Consider the following 17,004-nt stretch of genomic DNA (forward strand, 5'->3'; position numbering starts at 1 on the left):
TGGGGAGTCGAAACTGACTCTTCAGCTCTTATCCACCATCCCCTCCTCCTGTTGACCTCCCCCCACCCCTGCCTCCCCCCAGCTCACCAGGCACAACTGGCCACACTGCTGATGGGGGACCAGAGATGGGAACTGCAGGTAGACGATGCGACACTGGTCTGGGCTCAGCCGGGGAGAAGTGACAGCCAGAGAGTCATCCGAGAGGAGCTCTGGACCAGACAGAAATGTGAGCATCGTGCAGGCTGCCCGGGCCCAGTGTGTGTCAGTAAAGCACGGGCAGGTGCTAGCACGTACCGCAGTTCCCCCCAGTGAGGTCCACGTAGTACAGGGCTGACCTGGAACCACCAGAGAGACACTGAGCTTCAAGGCCAGTCTGAGCTGCAAGGCGCCCTGCCCCATCCCTTTGACTGTCCTCACCTCCGATTGGTGCAGAAGCGGATGCCCAACCGGAAGGGCTCATGCCACCAGCCTGCAAACACCACACCTGTGTCTCCAGGGGCCCAGAAGGCCTGTAAACAAGACCACGGGGCAGGTGTGAACAAGGGGCAGTCACTCAGGCAGGGCCCCCAGATTCCAGGAGTGATGCAGGCCAAGTCAGCACTAACCTGGCCAGGGGACACACTCTCAGGGACCCCCTCAAGCACAGAGATGTTGCCACTCTCGATATCCAGCACACAGAGTACAGGACTGCCTTTGGAAACCATGTTTTCTCCCCAGTCTTCGTAAAACAAAAACTGGTCCCCCTGAGAACACAAGACACTCAATGCCCAGCCTGTCTTGTGGGAGCCTGCCCTGCCACCTGGAAGCCAGTGCCTCCCCAGTTCTGGTAGGCACAGTGTGGGCAGACAGTGTACTGAGCTTGAGGGCTGCCCGGGGGAGCCTTCACCAACTGGCCATGGTCATGAGCACCTTAATGGCCTGGTCTGGCTTCTTTGGCCTGGCCATCTCATCATCGCTGCCACTGATGTCCAAGGCTTTGGTCTGAAAGAAGGACTCAGCCTTGGGGCGCTTCTTCTCTGCCACGTATAGTAAGTGTGTCTCCGAGTGTGACCAGGACAGGCAGCCAAAGCAGTCTGGGTGTAAGGAAGGCCGATCAGGGGGAGCCCGGGGCTACAGCTGCCCCTCCTGGCCGCCCTGCCTGCTCACCAGCCGGCTGCCTCACCATCCTCGTAAACCGGCCCATGTTTCTCCAGCGCTGACAGGTTGAAGCTCTTGAGCTTCCGGTTCTTCTCCCAGACCTGAGGACATCTGGTAGTCAGGCTGCCTGTCCTCAAACAGAGTCTCATCGGTGGGACAGAGCCCCCAGCTGCCCACCACCTGGTCCTGTGCAGACTCACCTCCAAAAACTGCTTCTCCTCCCCAGTGCTTCCAGCCTTGCGCAGCACGGCTTTCATGGTGCCTGAAGGAGATTCTCTGCTTAGCAGCCTGAGGACGACACAGGATAGCGGGTCAGGACGACCTCCCACCCAGTGACAGCCCATCCGGTCCCCTTACTGGTCAACCTCTTACACAAGATTCTTCAGGCTTCAGCCCACACCCACCCTTGCAGCCCTCTAGTCCTTTCCCAGCAGCTGCCTGCCTCCGCTTCCTGGGGCAGGGCCTCTAGTCCCATCCCAAGTTTGGAGCAGGCCTCCAGCGCTTATGATCATGTCACTAGAGGCTGTCTGAGCTCCCAAGGAGCAGGAACCTGACTCCAGGCTTCCCTTCTGGGTCATACCCACACCATGGCCCATGGTAGGCATTCAGAAAAGGCCTGCTGATGGCTGGGGCCTTGCGCACGAGCTTCCTCCCTCAAACTTACTCCCCCCGGGTCTCCACACTGTTGCCCGCAGGCCCTGCAAACACCACTGAGTCCCCATCATGGAACACCAGGTACTGGCGGCAGAATCGGATGTTCTCCATGCGTTCCAAGTCCCTCTGGGTCCATTCTGCGAGGAGAGGCATGAGACTGCTCAACTTGACCAGTCCTGGCACGGGCTCCCCTCCCCAGCCCCCACCTCCCTCAATCTGTCTCCAGATATTCTGGGGGCAGGATGGGTAACACCCAAACCCAGCTCAAGTCTAGGGCTCCAGAGCCTAAGCTGACAACATCTCAGGAGAGAAACCATTACTGCTCCTAGCATCCACCCTGGAACCTTGAGGGTGGGTGTGGGATAGGACGATGGGGGCAACCCTTACAAGGCCCACGCTCTGCACTCATGGGCACCAGCTCATAATACTCCAGGTAGCCCCACCCCCACCCCATACACCTGTGTGCACGGGCCTCTTGGGGAGGCACCCTTTCACACCCACTTTTCAAGAACGGCCTTCTTCCACACACCCGTGTGCACCGTCAGGCAGCGAGCCCTCCACGTCCCCCTCCTCTCCCCGAATCCCCTCCAAACACACACCAGTGTGCACCGTCCTGTAGCGACCCCCGTACTGCGTGGTGACCTCCGGGCCCAGGCAGGCGGCGCTCAGCGCGGGCTGGCGGCTAAGGCCCCGGTACAGCGCCGCCGCCTCTTCGGGCTCGCTCAGCAGCACCTGCGCAGGGGACACAGCAGGGTCAGGCCCGGCCCGGGCTTCAAAGACCACGGGAACCGCGGGCCGATCCCTCACCTGCCGCTCCATGGTGGCTCTGGGCCGCCAGGGCGAGGCGGGGCCTGCTGGCGCCCGGAAGTGAGGCTCCGGGGGCGGAGACCGGAGAGGCCCAGCCCGCCTTCGCCACGGGCTTGCAGTGAAGTGAGAGGGGCGGGATTTTCGACGAATGGGCGAGGACGGTTAGCCAGTGGGGGCGGGACCTCGATGGTAAAGAGGCGGGGCCTGTAAGGAACAAGTAGGGGCTGCGGTCGCTGGAGTCCTGCAGGGGAGGAGCAGGGATCTCCCGGAAAGAAGGCAGCTTCTCGGGGCGGGTTAGGCTGATGAGAGGCGAGCTCTGTGGGCCAAGTCCTCGCCTATTACTGGGAAGGGACGGAATAAAGGCGCTGGTGTTTAGGGAGGGGCGAAGTGTGCGAGTAACTACAGGGCCCACGAGAAGAGGGGTTGAGGCCACACCATAGACTGAGGACTCTTCGAAGACGCGGGAGTCGGGGGCGGAGTGGGAGGTTCTGAGCCCAGCGAGGGTAAAGTCGAGTCCAGCGAGAGGTGAGGGGCAGAGCATAAGAGGCAGGATGCAAGCCAAAGTCAGCCCCAGCTGGGGTCTCCCGCAGCCCGGAGGCTGGCTGTCGGGTCCTCCTGGTCTATTGCTAGGCTTGCATTCACCAGACGCTGCTCTGCAGGGGGTTCTCTGGCCGAAGAGAAGGGCGGAGGTGTGCTCCTGGTAGAATGCAGAGCTCTGGCCTTATGGCAAAGAAGGGCGGGTACAAAGTTCACACAGGGTGTTGCCAGGTCTTATCGGACACCAAGCCTGCCCCAGAAGCTATCTGCCCCTCCAGCCCTCCCCCACCCTGCTCCGTGGCATGTGGATGAGCACATGAGCCTCTGTCTGCCTTCCCAGGCCTCAGCCCAAGTTCTTGGGTGCAGAGGGCCTGGTGGGTACAGGCTCCACCCAGAAACAGAGTCCTTCCTGTGGAATGAGAAACCTGGGCAGAAAGGCTCCCTCAGGACACTGGCACTGGACAGGGCAGGTTACCATGGCAGGAGAGGCTGGCCAGTTGTCAAGCCAGAAGCAATGGATGTCTCCTGAGCTTGGCTGCAGCCAAGGACCCTGGCTCCCTCAAGACCCTGGGTCCCTGTGCCCTGCCTTGCCTGTGACTCACATCCCACTTGACTGGCCTGCAGCTTCCCCTTCCGCATCAGACTATTAGGGTAAAAACAGTTTCCATTTTCTGCTGCTGCTGCTGCTGCTGAGTCGCTTCAGTTGTGTCCGACTCTGCGTGACCCCATGCATCCGTACGTGCAGGCCTGTTAAGGCCAGAACTGGGAGCAGAAAGAGTGGCCCCAGCCACCCATCTGAGTGGAAAGTTGGAAATGAGGATGTTCGCTACAGCATTGTTCACAACAGGAAAACTGGGAACATAGCACCTGTCTTTGAGGGCACTTTCAGCAGCCTGGCTGTAAACTCATGGTGCAGCTCTCTGGAGGCTGGGCACTGGAGGATGAACATCTAGGTATCTGGAATGAACGTGTAGAAATAAACAGAAGGCTAGAAAACAGGAACTTCTGTATCTTCTGGCTCTGTTTAAAATGAAAAACACAGGAAGGAAAAACATGCATCAAGGAAAGACATGCATCAAGATACTAACTTTGAGGAAGGCCAGAGGTGAGGCTGACACTCTTTTCACGTATCTGTGTTTTTATTTTTTTTTATTTTTTATTTTTTACGTATCTGTGTTTTTAAACATTTCTAGAAACTCAGGGTTACTTTGATAAGAAGGCTTTCCTAGTCTGGGGAAGGACTAAGATCTAGTAACCCCCAAGAGTTTGGGTGTTGGAGTGGACACAGCCAAGGCAGACAGGTGTAGGGCTTGTTGGTGGCACCAGGGGGCAGCACCTGCTCACTTGCGTCCCCAGGAATCAGGCCCCAGAAAAGTGTGCACCCCAGACACTCGCAGACTGTGGAGGTACCCTCAACAGTCTGCCCTTGAGGGGGGGTAGGTGGGAGGGAGGGGATATATGTATACTTATAGCTGATTCACCTTGTTGTATAGCAGAAACTAACACAACACTATAAAGTAATTAAACCCCAATTTAAAAAACTTAAAAAAATTAACAAGTCTGCCCAGTGAACTAACTGCTCTCTCCAGGTTCAAGCATTAAACTTTGCCTTTGTGGAGGGACCCACTGTCTTTGGCCAGATTGCTGTGAGCTCTGCCCTGGCCTTGCCGGTACTTGCGCAACTTTGCCTTCTCATTCTTTCCCTTTAACCGTGAAAACACGGGGCTGTCACAGTTGGGGGATTTGTTCCTCTGCCTGCGCCTGCCCATTTCAGAAACCATCCCAGAGACAGTCTGTAGGTTGTTTATATCAAGTCCTTTTATTCTGATACCACAGAATTACCTTGTCACAATACAGGGGGAGGGACACTGAAGTACCACGAGTTCTCACAGAGCACGGAGGACGGCACACGGTTCACAAGGTCACGTGAAGGACTCGGGTCATTGCACTTACAACTGTAAACTTGTTTGTTTGACTTTGTACAGCACTCTTCCCCCCTCAAAGAAAGAAGGAGAGAAGGAAAGAAGGGAAGAGAGGAAAGAAGGGAGGCAGGGAAGAAGTGTGTGGGGGGACCCAAAACAAGACATAGAAGCTAGCAGAGGAAAGGCGTGGGGCGGCCACCACTCTCCAGGGCGCTGCTCTGAGAGAGGACGGGCTTATTGGGTCCCAGAGGCCGAGTGAGGCAGACACACACACACATACGCTCACACGCTTGTTCACATGCGCACACACACAATAACCTCACGACTCCCATGGCTCTCCCGCTCCCCCCAGTGCACATGGCACCAGGGCTGCTGGTACCCAGGGAGACAGAGGTGATGTCTCTGAGGCGCTTCAGTTGGTCAGGCCTGTCCCTTTGACGCTGTCGGAGTCCATGACGACAAGTATTTACAGAGTGCAGGGAGGGGGCACGAGGGCAAGGGAGGGGCCAACAGGCCAGGGCCTTGTTGCCATGGCAAAGGATCGGCCTGGAAAACTCCCCACAGGCTCCAGAAGACAGGACATAGTTGCTGCCACTGCTGCCTCTCACCATGGGCCCTGAGACCACAGTCTCTTCCCAAGGACTAAGCGATGGTGGGGCAGGGGTTGTTGCTGTGAATGCATTGGGCCCTGAAGTAGACAGAGGAGGCAGTGCCCTTACTCATGACACTGGGGCAGGGGAGGGTATAGAGAAGGCCTGGACTGCTTCCCAGAGACATCCCCTTGCCTGTGTGGAGATGTGCTTGGTGCTCCCCAGCACCCAAGGCATCGAACACTCGTCCCTCAGCCTCTGGTCCCTGGAGTCACAGCTGTATCTACATGAGGGCCAGCACACCTGTGGCCCAGAGGCCTGCTCCAGCCACCTTCACAAGGGGGTGATGGTACAGATGTGTCCTGTGGATATGTTGGGGGGGTAGGGAGTGGCAGATGTCAGAAATGTCCAACTCAGAGAGCTTGACCAGAAAGATTTGCTGAAAAGTCAATGTGTGAGAGCCTGAAACTAGCCTTGATGGGGGCTGGCCTGCTGTCATCTCCTTGCCTGTTCCCCGCTTCTGGACCCGTCCCTTGGCCTTCTTCGGGGAGGCTCACTGCATTAGTCCCTCACATACGTATCCAGCCACTAGGCACAGCTCACAAAAACCTGGCCCTGGGTGATCAGAGGGGCCAGATGATGGCCTCCCTCAGCCCTTGCAGATGGGCTCACATAGCCCAGGCCTGCTCTCTGCAATGAGGCAGGTGTCCCGTTGGATGGGTGAAGCCCAAATCCAGAAGGGCAGGGCCTGGGCCCAACAAAGTGGGTAATAGCCTCCTATCTCATCCACAGCTGCCAGAGGTGGGCCAGGATCCCTCTCTGAAAGGGCTTGTAGACCTTTTTGGAAAGGAGAAATGCGGACCCCTGAGAAATGCATGGCGCAAACTCTGGAGGAAGGCCAGGCCTGGAGGGGTCAGGTGCCTGCTGCACGCTTGGCTCAGTCATGAGCAGTGGGACGCTGAGGCTCCAGAGATGGGGGCTGGTGGGGTGTTTAGATCCTGGGGACAGACGCAGAGAGTGTCACCACAGAACCTTCTGGAAGTCTTGTTATTGAGATTCTTCCCAAAAAACTCCGCTTGAAGCCACTGTGTATAGGAACACCCACTCTGATGCAAAGTGACTCTGTCAGCTGTCCGTGCCACAAATGCAAAGGTCCAGCCCTTCCTGAGCATCCTCTGGCCTCCAGTCCCGGCCTAGATCTCCTGGCTCACAGACCTTGGAGCTTACAAGCCAGAGGAGGGGCACAGATCAGGCACGGTCAGGAGCTGGGGTCCTAGGACACAGGCAGGCCCCACTCTTGGCTTCTGTCTCTGGCTGCAGAGGCAGCCCAGCTCTGCCCTCAAACACTGCCCCACTGGGAAGGGGCAGCCAGATGTCTCTGGCTCAGGGCCAGGGTAAGGGCGGGGGGCAACTTACAGATGGAAATCCCACAGCCAACCTTCCAAATGTTCACGTGCACACATCCTGTGTGGGCTCCCACCGTGTGTCTCCCCGGAGACGTCTTGGTCAGAGAAACACGCAGGGTGTGTGGGGCCTTGTACTGCCGGGCCGGCGGCCTGGCATGCTTGGGCAGCAATTCCGGCTGTCCTCACTAGCTCGTGCAGAAGTCAGCTAGAAGCACTCCTGAAGGAGGGGGTCTGAGACAAAAAGAACTCCAAGCAAGAGGGTCGAGCATTTAAAATGGATGAGATCGTGCAAAGAGGCTGCGAGCTGTGCATGCTCCGCTGTGGGACCGGCGGTGACTTGCTTGGCAGCAGCGAGTCCTGCCACAGGTCGAACATGCCACAGACTGAGAACTTCACACACACGGTGGGAGTGGGGGAGGGGGAGGGGAGTGAGGGGTCGGATATGAGCTGATCTATCCAGTTTCTCAATTGCATCTTCGCAATTAACTCCTTATACGTAACATGGAATTTAATAAATATTAACAGTTGTCTTTGAGGGTTTATATTTCATTGCATAGAACGTTAGAGATGAGACTTGCGGCTGTGCCCAAGATGAAGGGAGGCCCCAGACGGAAGGGCCTCAGGGAGGAGCCCCGCCCAGTCCACTGGGGTGGATTGGACGGCGCCACCCACCCCAGCACAGGACTCTGGGCCCTTCCCTCGCTCGGCTGGCAGAAGCCCTGGCCCCTCTGCTTTGAGCACGTCCACTGGTGATGGCTTAAGAAGGACTGGAGTTCCACGGTAAACAGAGGCGGGCTGAGGGGCCTCCCTAGACCCTGCCCTGGGCTTGTGCTCTTGGTGGCCTGCTGCCCACTATTGCTTCTTAGTCAACATTCTCCCTGTGCTGAGCAGGGGCAGAGCAAAGAGGAAACCAAACCATCAGTCACAAGGTGGTGGTGGAGGGGAGAGGCAAGGAGGTGAGCCGAGAGAGGGAAGAGAGAAAGGAGGGGTGGGAGGAGAAACGAAAGAACAATGTTTATGAGGTATACACTTAAATCAAACTGAAATGATTAAGGCTGTTCTCGAAATCAAAAGAAATCCCCAGGTGTACGAACGAGGAGCCGGCTGGTGGAGACAATGGAGGGGCCGCTGGGATGCTCATGATGATTGGGGGGAATGGCTTTGAAGATAGCGGCGGGCGTGCTAGCACGCGGCCACCCAAAGGCTGGGAGAAGCCTCAGCCGGCGCCCACGCTGCTTTTCGGTGCTATGGCCTCTGATTTCAGCGATGAGACAGTGTTAGGTCCTAACGTTTGTAAAGTTCTCCCAATCCCACGCTAGCCACGTGGACACCTGCTCCGGTGTCACCCAGAGGGCAAGATGAGGTGGGGCAGGGCCCTGTGGCCACGGAAGGATCTGGGCCAGCTGGAATGTGAAGGAAACGGAGCCTGGGGCCCCCAGCCCTCGGTCAAAGCCCCTCTCCAAGGCTGTGGAAAAACTTCTGGCATGGTAGAGGGAGGGCAGCATCCGTCAAAAACAGGCAGCGTGCGCCCCAACTCTGTGTATAACGCATTGGAGGCCGGGCCGGCCGGGCCGCGGAGGGCAGCTATGGGAAGAGCAGCAAGACTGCCGTGTGGCAAGGTCTCCAGAGGGCGTTCCTCCCTCCCACCGATGGCTGCGCCTTGACGGTGGCGCCCGGAGGAGAGCAGGGTCTCTGGGAAGACAGTCACGGGTACCCGGGTCCAGTGGTCCCACGTGACCAGCACAGGCTTCACCCCGGCAGCTGCTGTTAGAAAACATCCTGTCCTCAACTGAGGCCCGACAGCCACGTCCCACCTCGTGTGAGTCTTTGGGCCGAAGGTTTGTCAGATTGTAGATGCTTGGAGGAGAAAAGGAGGAAGGAGAGAAGGAAAAAGGAAAGAGAAAATTTTGGTCAAGCACCGTGGACAGCTGCCTCTCGCCCGCCCTCTTTCCAGCTGTCAGCCACAGGCTGATGGCCCGGCTCCTCCGCACCCACGGGATCCCAGCCCCACTGAGGTGGAGGAGATGGGTGCTGGGGCAGGTTTGAGGTCATAAAGAGAAGGTCAGGAAGAAAGAAGAATCATGTTGGCCAGGAAGGGACATTTCTTTAACACAAGTTGCTTCATATATATCTATTATACATAATCTCCAGTCTGTGTGAATTTATCTGTATTGAGAGAGTCTGTGTTGTGCTATTTTGTTACTATAAAGTTAAATCGGCCATTTCTGAGACAGCTTTGGTTTCCAAAAAAAAAAAAAAAAGAATGGTGCCCTTTGACTGATTAATACTAGCAAATAAGCAACAAAATGTGGCTCTGAAAACAATAATACTGAAAAATAATACTGATTTGATGTACAGTCTATGGCACCTCATTAGAATCCTTAACAACATGGTACTTAGAGCCATGATGTGCTTTAAAGGATACACAGTTGTGGTTTTGCTTGGCACATTCATCTCTGTCAGATTCCTCCCTCACCACATCTTAAAATCTATTACATTAAAAATATTACTCAAACAAAAATGACTCTGTATGCATGTTCTCATCTATAATGGCAATTTTAAATACAAGGTGCACCTGTGTTATTTGTAAACCTTGAAACAAATAAACTTATTTTTAAAAATTTTTTTAAAAAAAGAATGAGGGAGATGGGATTTTGTTTAAAATGACGAGCCTCTCCCAGCCCACTTCTGAAATCTCCACAAAAGGCACCAGGAGACGGACACTCACAGCAGCGCTGACCGCTTGGCCCATCAGCTGGATGCCAGACCTTGAGGAGACTCCTTGAAGTCCACAGTCAGTGGCTTCAGTGGCCCATGCACGTCACGGGGCAGAACGTGGGACGAAGCCACGCCAGTGGCTCCTTTTGCTCCCCAGTGACACAGCCCCGGCCCTACACCCGAGGCAGATCCTGCCATGGGCCTGGTCCCGAGCTGCCCCTACCTCCCCTCCCTTCAACACAAATTGCCATTTCACCTCTGTTCCAGGGCAACTCAGAGAAAACATGTGGTGGAGCAGGAAGGCAACAGGGAGTCCGCTGCCCTGGGGGTGAAGGCGGGATGAACACTGGAGTGCTGCGCTGTGACTAGTCTCCTTGGAACAAATTCTGGGCTCTCCACTTTGGCCTGCAAAGCCCAGCCCAGCTGGCTCCTCCGACTACACCCTTGGGCACTCTCCCCTCCTCTATGGCTCTGACTGTACTGGCCTTCTGTCTGTCCCTGAAGTCTGTCTGTCTCATTGGAGGCTCTGCAGGTGCCGTTCCCTCACCTGGGCACATTCCACAGCAGCCTCTTCTCCCTGCTTGAGCCTTACCTGTTACTAACCACCTTCTCTAGAGTAGACCCCTCTGAGCCATAACTGCCTTTAGAACACTTAAAACCTTCAGAAATTCCTTTTTTTTTTTAAGACTTTTTTTATAGATTCATATGCTTCTCATTTTAAAAAATATTTTCTTTTTACTTAAGGACTCAATTTCATTTTATTTAACATTTTTGGCCATGCTCTGTGGCATGTGGGATCTTAGTTCCTTGACCAGGGATCAAACATGCACCCCCTGCATTGGAAGTGCAGAATCTTAACCACTGGACCTCCAGGGATACCCCAGAAATTACCTTCTCATTTTTTTTTAACTTATTTCTTCTCTGCTCCTCTTAACAGGCTGCCAGCTTCAGAGGGCAGGGACCCAGTCCTGTTCTCTGCTGGATCCTCAGCACTCTTCAGAACAGGGCCCAGCACCTACTTGTACCTGACAAACACTTACTGAATAAATGAATAAATGGGTGGGAACTGGACCTTTCCAGTCTCCCCACTGGTCCTCCAGAGACAGGTGACCTTTCGATCTCACTCCTTCCTACAAGCAGGCCAGGCCTGGGCAAAGGCCCTGGCTGGTCCCAGGCCTCCCTTGTGATTTGACTGTTGAGCGCCTGGCCCTGCCACCCACATGACTGCCCACCATGAGAACCACCCATACCTCTGTACTCTTAGCAGCAGAAGTGGCAAAGGAGGGGTAGGAAGAGGACCCTAAGGCTATGGAATTCGAGGAGGTAGCCCCTGGTTTCGCACAGAGCAACGCAGACAGCCAACCTACCCTACCCACCATCCTGCAGGAGGTACCACTTCCTCTTGCCTGCCCAGAGGCAAGGCCAGGGCCAGAGAAGGCTCTAGGTCCAGGCTTCTGATCCTGCTTTGATCACCACAGCCCAGCAAGAGCCAGGGCCCCCGTCCTGAGGCCCTTCTGCTCTCTTCCTGGGCTTACCTGGTCTGGAGCTGAGACTCCCGTCTGGGTGTCCTCCCCTGACTCTCTGTCCCTTTCCCATCCACCTCTCCGCTCATTCTTCATGTCCCTCTTGCAACTGTGAGGTCGATTTTATTTTGACGTCACACTGAGGACTGCTAACTCTACAGGGTTTGGGGACTCCAGCTTCATCTGAACATCTGGAACAAAGTGACCAGCACTAGGCCTCAGAGACGGGGCTCTGGAATCAGCGCCCAGTGTATGGAGCCCCAGTTGTGGGGCACAGTTGGTTGCCCAGCCCTTTCCTGAGGTTACTACCTGAGTCATCTCAGCCAGCTCAGTTGTTTCTGCCTCCAGGTAGCTGCTGGGCCTGTCCCAGCTGAAGGAAGCTCCCGTAGGCCCCTCCTAGTTCACACTTGCAGAAGCTGGATCGGAGGCCTGGGCCCTTCACCTCCTCCTCCGCCCAGCCCAGCCTGGTCCTGATACTCACTGTTATACGCAGAGTCCAGAGCTGCGCCCAGGCCTCTGGCTCCAGAGATTTTTCCACAGCAATGATATCATCTCCCTTCATTTCTTCAAGAGCCTGTGGAGTATACACAAGGGAGGGCTGGGAGGAGCTGCACCCCTGTGGCACCCCCTACAACCTAATGTCAACGCGTAGCTCTCAGAACCCTGTCAGGGGCTGGGATGCTGAAAAAGGACAAAGGGAAGCTGGCCCTGGCTTCCCTTAGCTGGGGATCTCTACTGTATAGGCCCCACGTTGGGCCCTCTGTGCAGAGGGCCCCTCCTCCCTTTCCTCCTCCTACACTCACTGCAGCTCTGACCACATCACCCGCTCCTGAAGTGAATGCTTCAGTGAATGCTTCCGCATCACTGAAGACCATGCTCCTCCCAGAAGACCTCCCCAAAGTCCAGTGCCTCAGGCCTTTCCCAGGGGAAGGTGGGTACAGGAGGCTCATACTCACCCTGAGGGCATGGTCACCAGAAGGAGGAGAATTTTTTACCAAAAGCAGACACAGCTGTGACACAGGAGAAAGGAGAGAGGTGTCAGGAAAGTGGGCAAGGCTTCCTCCTAGTCAAGGCCATTTGGTGCAAAGCCAAGCTTGGCCTGAGGAGCAGGGACTGCCTTCAGAATAACTAGGCAGCAGCAGGTGCACCCTTGGGCTGGCCCGTGCCCGGGTGGCCCAGCCCGGAACCATTCCCCAGACCTGAACTCTGCCACGGTAGGGCCCGTGAGCACCGCCCACCACGGACCCGGCCGTAGGCACTGCTTACCTTCCGTCAGCTTGCCGGCCTGCTCCGCGGCCCCACCGGGGAGGATCTTGGAGAGCACGCTCTCCCCTTCGGCACCTGGCTGGCCGGCAGGAGCCCCTGGGGTCCCTCCAGGCTTGGCTCCAGCCTTCACGCCTAGGGGGAAAGAAGCCACCATCATGAGCCGTGCCTGGACCGGCTCTTCAGAGTCTGAGCAGGCAAGTAATGGCAACACAGGTGCCCTGTGCAATGAAAGGTGAGGAGGATGATAGAGAAATCAAGAGAGGAAGGTAAGAACAGGAAGAAAAGAGGTGTGAAGAAGCAGAAAAAAGAAAGAAGTTGAGGACGATAAAGAAGGAGCAAGGAAGGGAAAGGCAGGAAAAGAAAGGGAGGAGGGAGGAAGGAAAATAAGGAGCTAGGTCGTGGCACTGTGCTCACCAGCCCCTTCCAGGCTCTCCATTCGGAGCTGCCTGGGCCCTAAGTCCCCCGTGCTGGTGACCCATTGGCTAATTCTAACCCCAGGCTCGTTTCTGCTGGGGACGCCTGCAGTGCTGCACTGGGCACTTCTCAGGAACCAGTGACAGCACGCAGTGTGGGGAAGCTCAGGGTCCCGGTCAGCGTAGGAAGAGGGCAGCCCAGGTACTCTGGGTGATAGCCAAGGGTGCCCAAAGGCAGGCTCACCTGCAGGGCCAGGTCCTGGTGGTGGCTGGGCCTGAGGAGGCCTCCCCTGCTGGGGCGCTTTGGCTGTCCCTTTAGAGCTGTTCGTCTGCTCTGCCCGTGGCTGCAAAACACAGAACACAGCTGAGCTACTGTCCATCCACTCTGCCCAGCCTGGAACCCAGGGCCCATCCAAGCTGCGGTCCCAGCATCCACCCTGCAGGGGATCCATGTGCCGGAGCCCTACTTACTGGTCCTGACGGCTGGGGGCCTGTGGCTGTCGGGGGGCCTGCCTGAGGCTTCCCTGCTGACTGGCTGGCAGCAGAGGCCGGACCCCGGGCAGCTGGCTGGCCCTGCTGCTGCAGCCGTGCCTGTGATGGGGCCTGCTGCGGAGGCTGCAGCCCAAGACCTTGCTGTGGCTGCGGCTGTGTCTGCGGCTGGCGCGACGCTGTTGCCGAGGGCATCTGCCTAGATGGCGGCGGCTGGGACGGCTGTGGCCCTGGGGCTGCCTGCCGGCCTTGAGGCTGCGGTTGGGATTCTAGCTTTGGCTGCAGCGCCGCGGGCCCAGGGTGGGCCTGTCGGGAGCTCTTCTTGCTCTCAGAAGAGTGATGGTATGCTGATGGGGCACGGGATGGCTGTGAGTATTCGGCGGAGCTGGGGTACCCAGGCTGACCTTTCTTCTGCATGGCCGGGGCAGGGCTGGGCTGCGGGTGAGGCCGGGCCTCATGGCGACCCACGTCCCGAACGTGTGGTTTGGCAGCCCGTCGGCTCGGCTCCTCGCCGGCGTGGCGGCCCGAGTGCCGCCCGTGGTCACCGTGGTGTCGGTGTTCCTTGGCTGAGGCGTGGCGGCCGGGGCCACCCTCATCGTGTGGCCACAGGCCCTCCTCGGGGGGCTCATCGTAGTCGTGGTAGCCGTGCCTGGCAGGGCCTCGCTTCTGGGAGGAGGAGGAGACTGCGTGGCCCCCATGGTGCCTGAACCGGTCAGAGCGGGCATCCCGGGGCTTATCAAACCAGTCTGTCTCCTCCTGGCCCAGGTGATACGCTTCAGAGACCAAAAATAGAACACGGTCAACCCCCGGGCTGGCCGCAGGGGGCTGGCCCAGCTGAAGCCATGCAAGGAAAACAGAGTGGGCGCCACAGCCACAAGCGTTAACGCCAGGCCCCCAGCCCCCCCCCACCGCTGGGGCCAGGGCACAGGCGGAGCAGGAGGAAGGGCAGCCAGCAGCAGGGCCCACCAGGTGAGGCACCTGGCCCGGCCCTGCTGGGACACCTCAGGGCTCAGGACCCCACGGGTAGGCAAGGCCCCCCAGGTGCTGAGCATCCGCAGACATCACCCCCAGCTGCCATTACCTTCGCTGTCGGAAACTACGCAGTGGGCATCATCCAGGATGTAGCCCTCGTCACGCTTATATGAGTGGGACCGCGGTCCCTCCTTGACGTGCTCCTGGACGTCAGGCATGGAGTGGCTGGAGCAGAATGGTGGGCAGGTGTCCCCGGGGGGAAGAGGGCCCCCAGCAGGGCGGGGCCGCCCCAAGGGGCTGACGGGGCTCTCTTCTTCAGAGGCCTGGCTCCGCATGGGGGGCCGGGTCCGGCCGTGGACCATGCTCAGAGATGAGGGCTTGGGGCCCGCTTTTTGAAGTCGCTCCACAGCCTCCCGTTCCCGCTCGTATCCCTTGGCCCGGCCCCCGAAGTCGTGGCTGGACAGCTTCTCCCCGCTGTATGCAGGTGCCCCCCGGGACCTGCTGCTCCCACCATACATGCGGTCATCCTCCTCCGCTGGGTCCCGGCTGGACACCCCGTAATACCGCTGCTGCTCATACACGTTCTTCTTGAGCCCATAGGTGATTTCGTCCTGGAACTTCCTTCCCCGAGAAGCCAGGCTACTGCTGACTGCAGAGGAGGGGTAGGAAGCCAGGTCTGACTCCACATCCTTGGCCTCTTCGATAGGTGAGAACTTGGAGATCTTTTGCTCCATTCCCTGCTTCCGGTGCTTGCTGCGCTTCGAGGGGACGGCAGCTGGGGCCAGGCTCTTAGAGGGGTGCTTGGGCCCCGCAGGGCCTGGACTATACTTGTCCGCTCGAGTGCTGTGTCTGTAGTCGCTGTCGCTGTAATAGTGCGTGCTGGCTGGTCGGCCATTGCTCTCCACACCCCGGTGGTGGCCACTCTTACCACGGGGCTCGTAAGAGTCTTCCTCGGATTCTTCCTCCCCTCTGGTGTAGCAGCAGGGCAGTGCGGACCCCTCAAGGACCCCTGGTTCTCCTGGCTCTTTCGCTGGACGCCCACTGCTGCTTGGCCCCAGGGGCTCCAGGCGCTGGCTCTCGGGGGCAGTGGAGGTGCTATCCTTGGTCAGTTCGCTGATGTCATCAATCATCACGTAGTTCCGGGGGACAGTCTGCTCCAGGCTGGTGTAGTGTGAGTCAGAGGAGTAGATGGGGGCTGGGCTCAGGCTCACACCGCTGCGGTCACTGACCCGTGGCAGCTCGGGAGCCTTGCCCTGTTCGTAGCTGCTGCTGGCGGCGGGGCCAGGACCGCTGTAGCTGGTTTCCGACGGGGCTGAAGACATGGCCACGACGGGGCTGGCGATCACCTCGTAGTTAGTGGGCACTTTCTGCTCCAAGTCGGCCAGTGATGTCTGGCGCGGCTTCTGGTGGGGGGCACGGCTGTCAGCCGGGGCTGGGAAAAGGGTGGTCTGTGTGGTTGGCAGGGGCGTCTGGGCTGTATAATGGCCCGGGGGACGGAACGCTTGCTGGCTGGGCAGGCCAGGCTCAGCAGGGTAACTGGTGCCGGGAGGAAAAGCAGGTGCTGGGTATGTGCTGGGACCAGAGTAGGTGGGTGCCTGGTGGGCTGCGAATCCATTCTGAGTTGGCCCAGCGCTGCCTGCAGGGTACAGTGGCGCTGGAGGTGGGAACTGGGGCGGCTGGAAAGCAGCGGAGCCGGAGGGAGTAGCAGGGGCGGCGGCAGTGACAGGGAACTCCGCATACTGGCCAGCCGGGGTGGCACAGCCCTGGAGCCGCAGCTGGTTGAGCTCACTGTCCGACAGGTAGTCGCGATGCTCGCTGAGACCACGCAAAGGTGGGTAGTCCCGGCCACCCCGGTCTTTGGCCAGAGACTCTTTGCGCTGGGTGATGCCCAGCTCCAGGTACTTGAGCTTGGCGTCGATCTCCTTCTCCTCCTCGTCCAGCTCCGCCTGCTTCTTGCGCAGCTTGGTGGACTCATGCTCCACCAGCCGTAGGTCCCGGTCAAGCTCCCGGAGCAGGCTGGCCTTGGTGGCGGGGACAGCGGCGGGCCCCACCAGCCCGCGCTGCAGCAGGCTGGCTGCATACAGCTGCGGGGGAGCAGCCTGGCCAGCCAGGGGCAGGTGAGCCTCCTCTGGAGGGGGGCTGGGCAGCGTCCGCTTCACCTTGCGGACCAGGCCGTTGGGCGGCGGCGCCGACACCTGAGACAGAGGGAAGGGCGGGCAGCACTGAGACCCAAGGTGTGGGTGGCTTGCTGGGGCACGGGGTAGAAAAGCCCTGGCCTGGCCGGGGTCAACGCCCTGGTTCTCCAGGCAGCCTCGAGGCCTGCCCTGCCCACCCAATGGCCTTGGAAGGAGGACCTGTGATTGTTTTATGGGCCTTTTCCTTCCCAGAGCTCAGGGCAGTGGGAGGGGAGGAAGGAGCAGAGGCCCCTCTGGCTGATGCCCAGTACTGGCCTGGCCCCCAGCAGCTCTGAGAACCCCTGCTCATCTCCAGTGGGCTTAGCACCTTCTGCATCCCACTGAGTGTACTGAGGGCAGGAGAGTACAAATTTGGCTCTGGGTGTGGGTCTGAGC

The 17,004-nt window shown here is 58.3% G+C and overlaps 2 protein-coding genes across 2 annotated transcripts in view; both read right to left on the reverse strand.

Moving 5' to 3' along the window:
* APEH (acylaminoacyl-peptide hydrolase) overlaps positions 1–2,668 on the reverse strand; it is an 8,790-nt gene extending 6,122 nt beyond the window's left edge. The window contains exons 1-10 of the mRNA XM_010851855.1: positions 2,599–2,668; positions 2,391–2,523; positions 1,802–1,928; positions 1,338–1,425; positions 1,163–1,238; positions 910–1,073; positions 606–743; positions 418–509; positions 295–335; positions 88–209 (exon numbers count right to left, since the gene is read on the reverse strand). Of these exons, the coding sequence (XP_010850157.1) occupies positions 88–209; positions 295–335; positions 418–509; positions 606–743; positions 910–1,073; positions 1,163–1,238; positions 1,338–1,425; positions 1,802–1,928; positions 2,391–2,523; positions 2,599–2,610 (993 nt within the window). The 5' untranslated portion in view covers positions 2,611–2,668. The remainder of the gene's footprint in view (positions 1–87; positions 210–294; positions 336–417; positions 510–605; positions 744–909; positions 1,074–1,162; positions 1,239–1,337; positions 1,426–1,801; positions 1,929–2,390; positions 2,524–2,598) is intronic.
* A 5,869-nt stretch (positions 2,669–8,537) lies between these two features.
* BSN (bassoon presynaptic cytomatrix protein) overlaps positions 8,538–17,004 on the reverse strand; it is a 37,814-nt gene continuing 29,347 nt past the window's right edge. Inside the window, 7 exon segments of the mRNA XM_010851960.1 lie at positions 8,538–8,910; positions 11,776–11,868; positions 12,251–12,304; positions 12,561–12,692; positions 13,218–13,317; positions 13,445–14,235; positions 14,544–16,629. Coding sequence (XP_010850262.1) covers positions 12,264–12,304; positions 12,561–12,692; positions 13,218–13,317; positions 13,445–14,235; positions 14,544–16,629 — 3,150 coding nt within the window. The 3' untranslated portion in view covers positions 8,538–8,910; positions 11,776–11,868; positions 12,251–12,263.

This window comes from Bison bison, unplaced genomic scaffold, assembly GCF_000754665.1.
Source record: "Bison bison bison isolate TAMUID 2011002044 unplaced genomic scaffold, Bison_UMD1.0 scf7180017864304, whole genome shotgun sequence".
In the NCBI taxonomy this organism is placed as follows: Eukaryota; Metazoa; Chordata; class Mammalia; order Artiodactyla; family Bovidae; genus Bison; species Bison bison.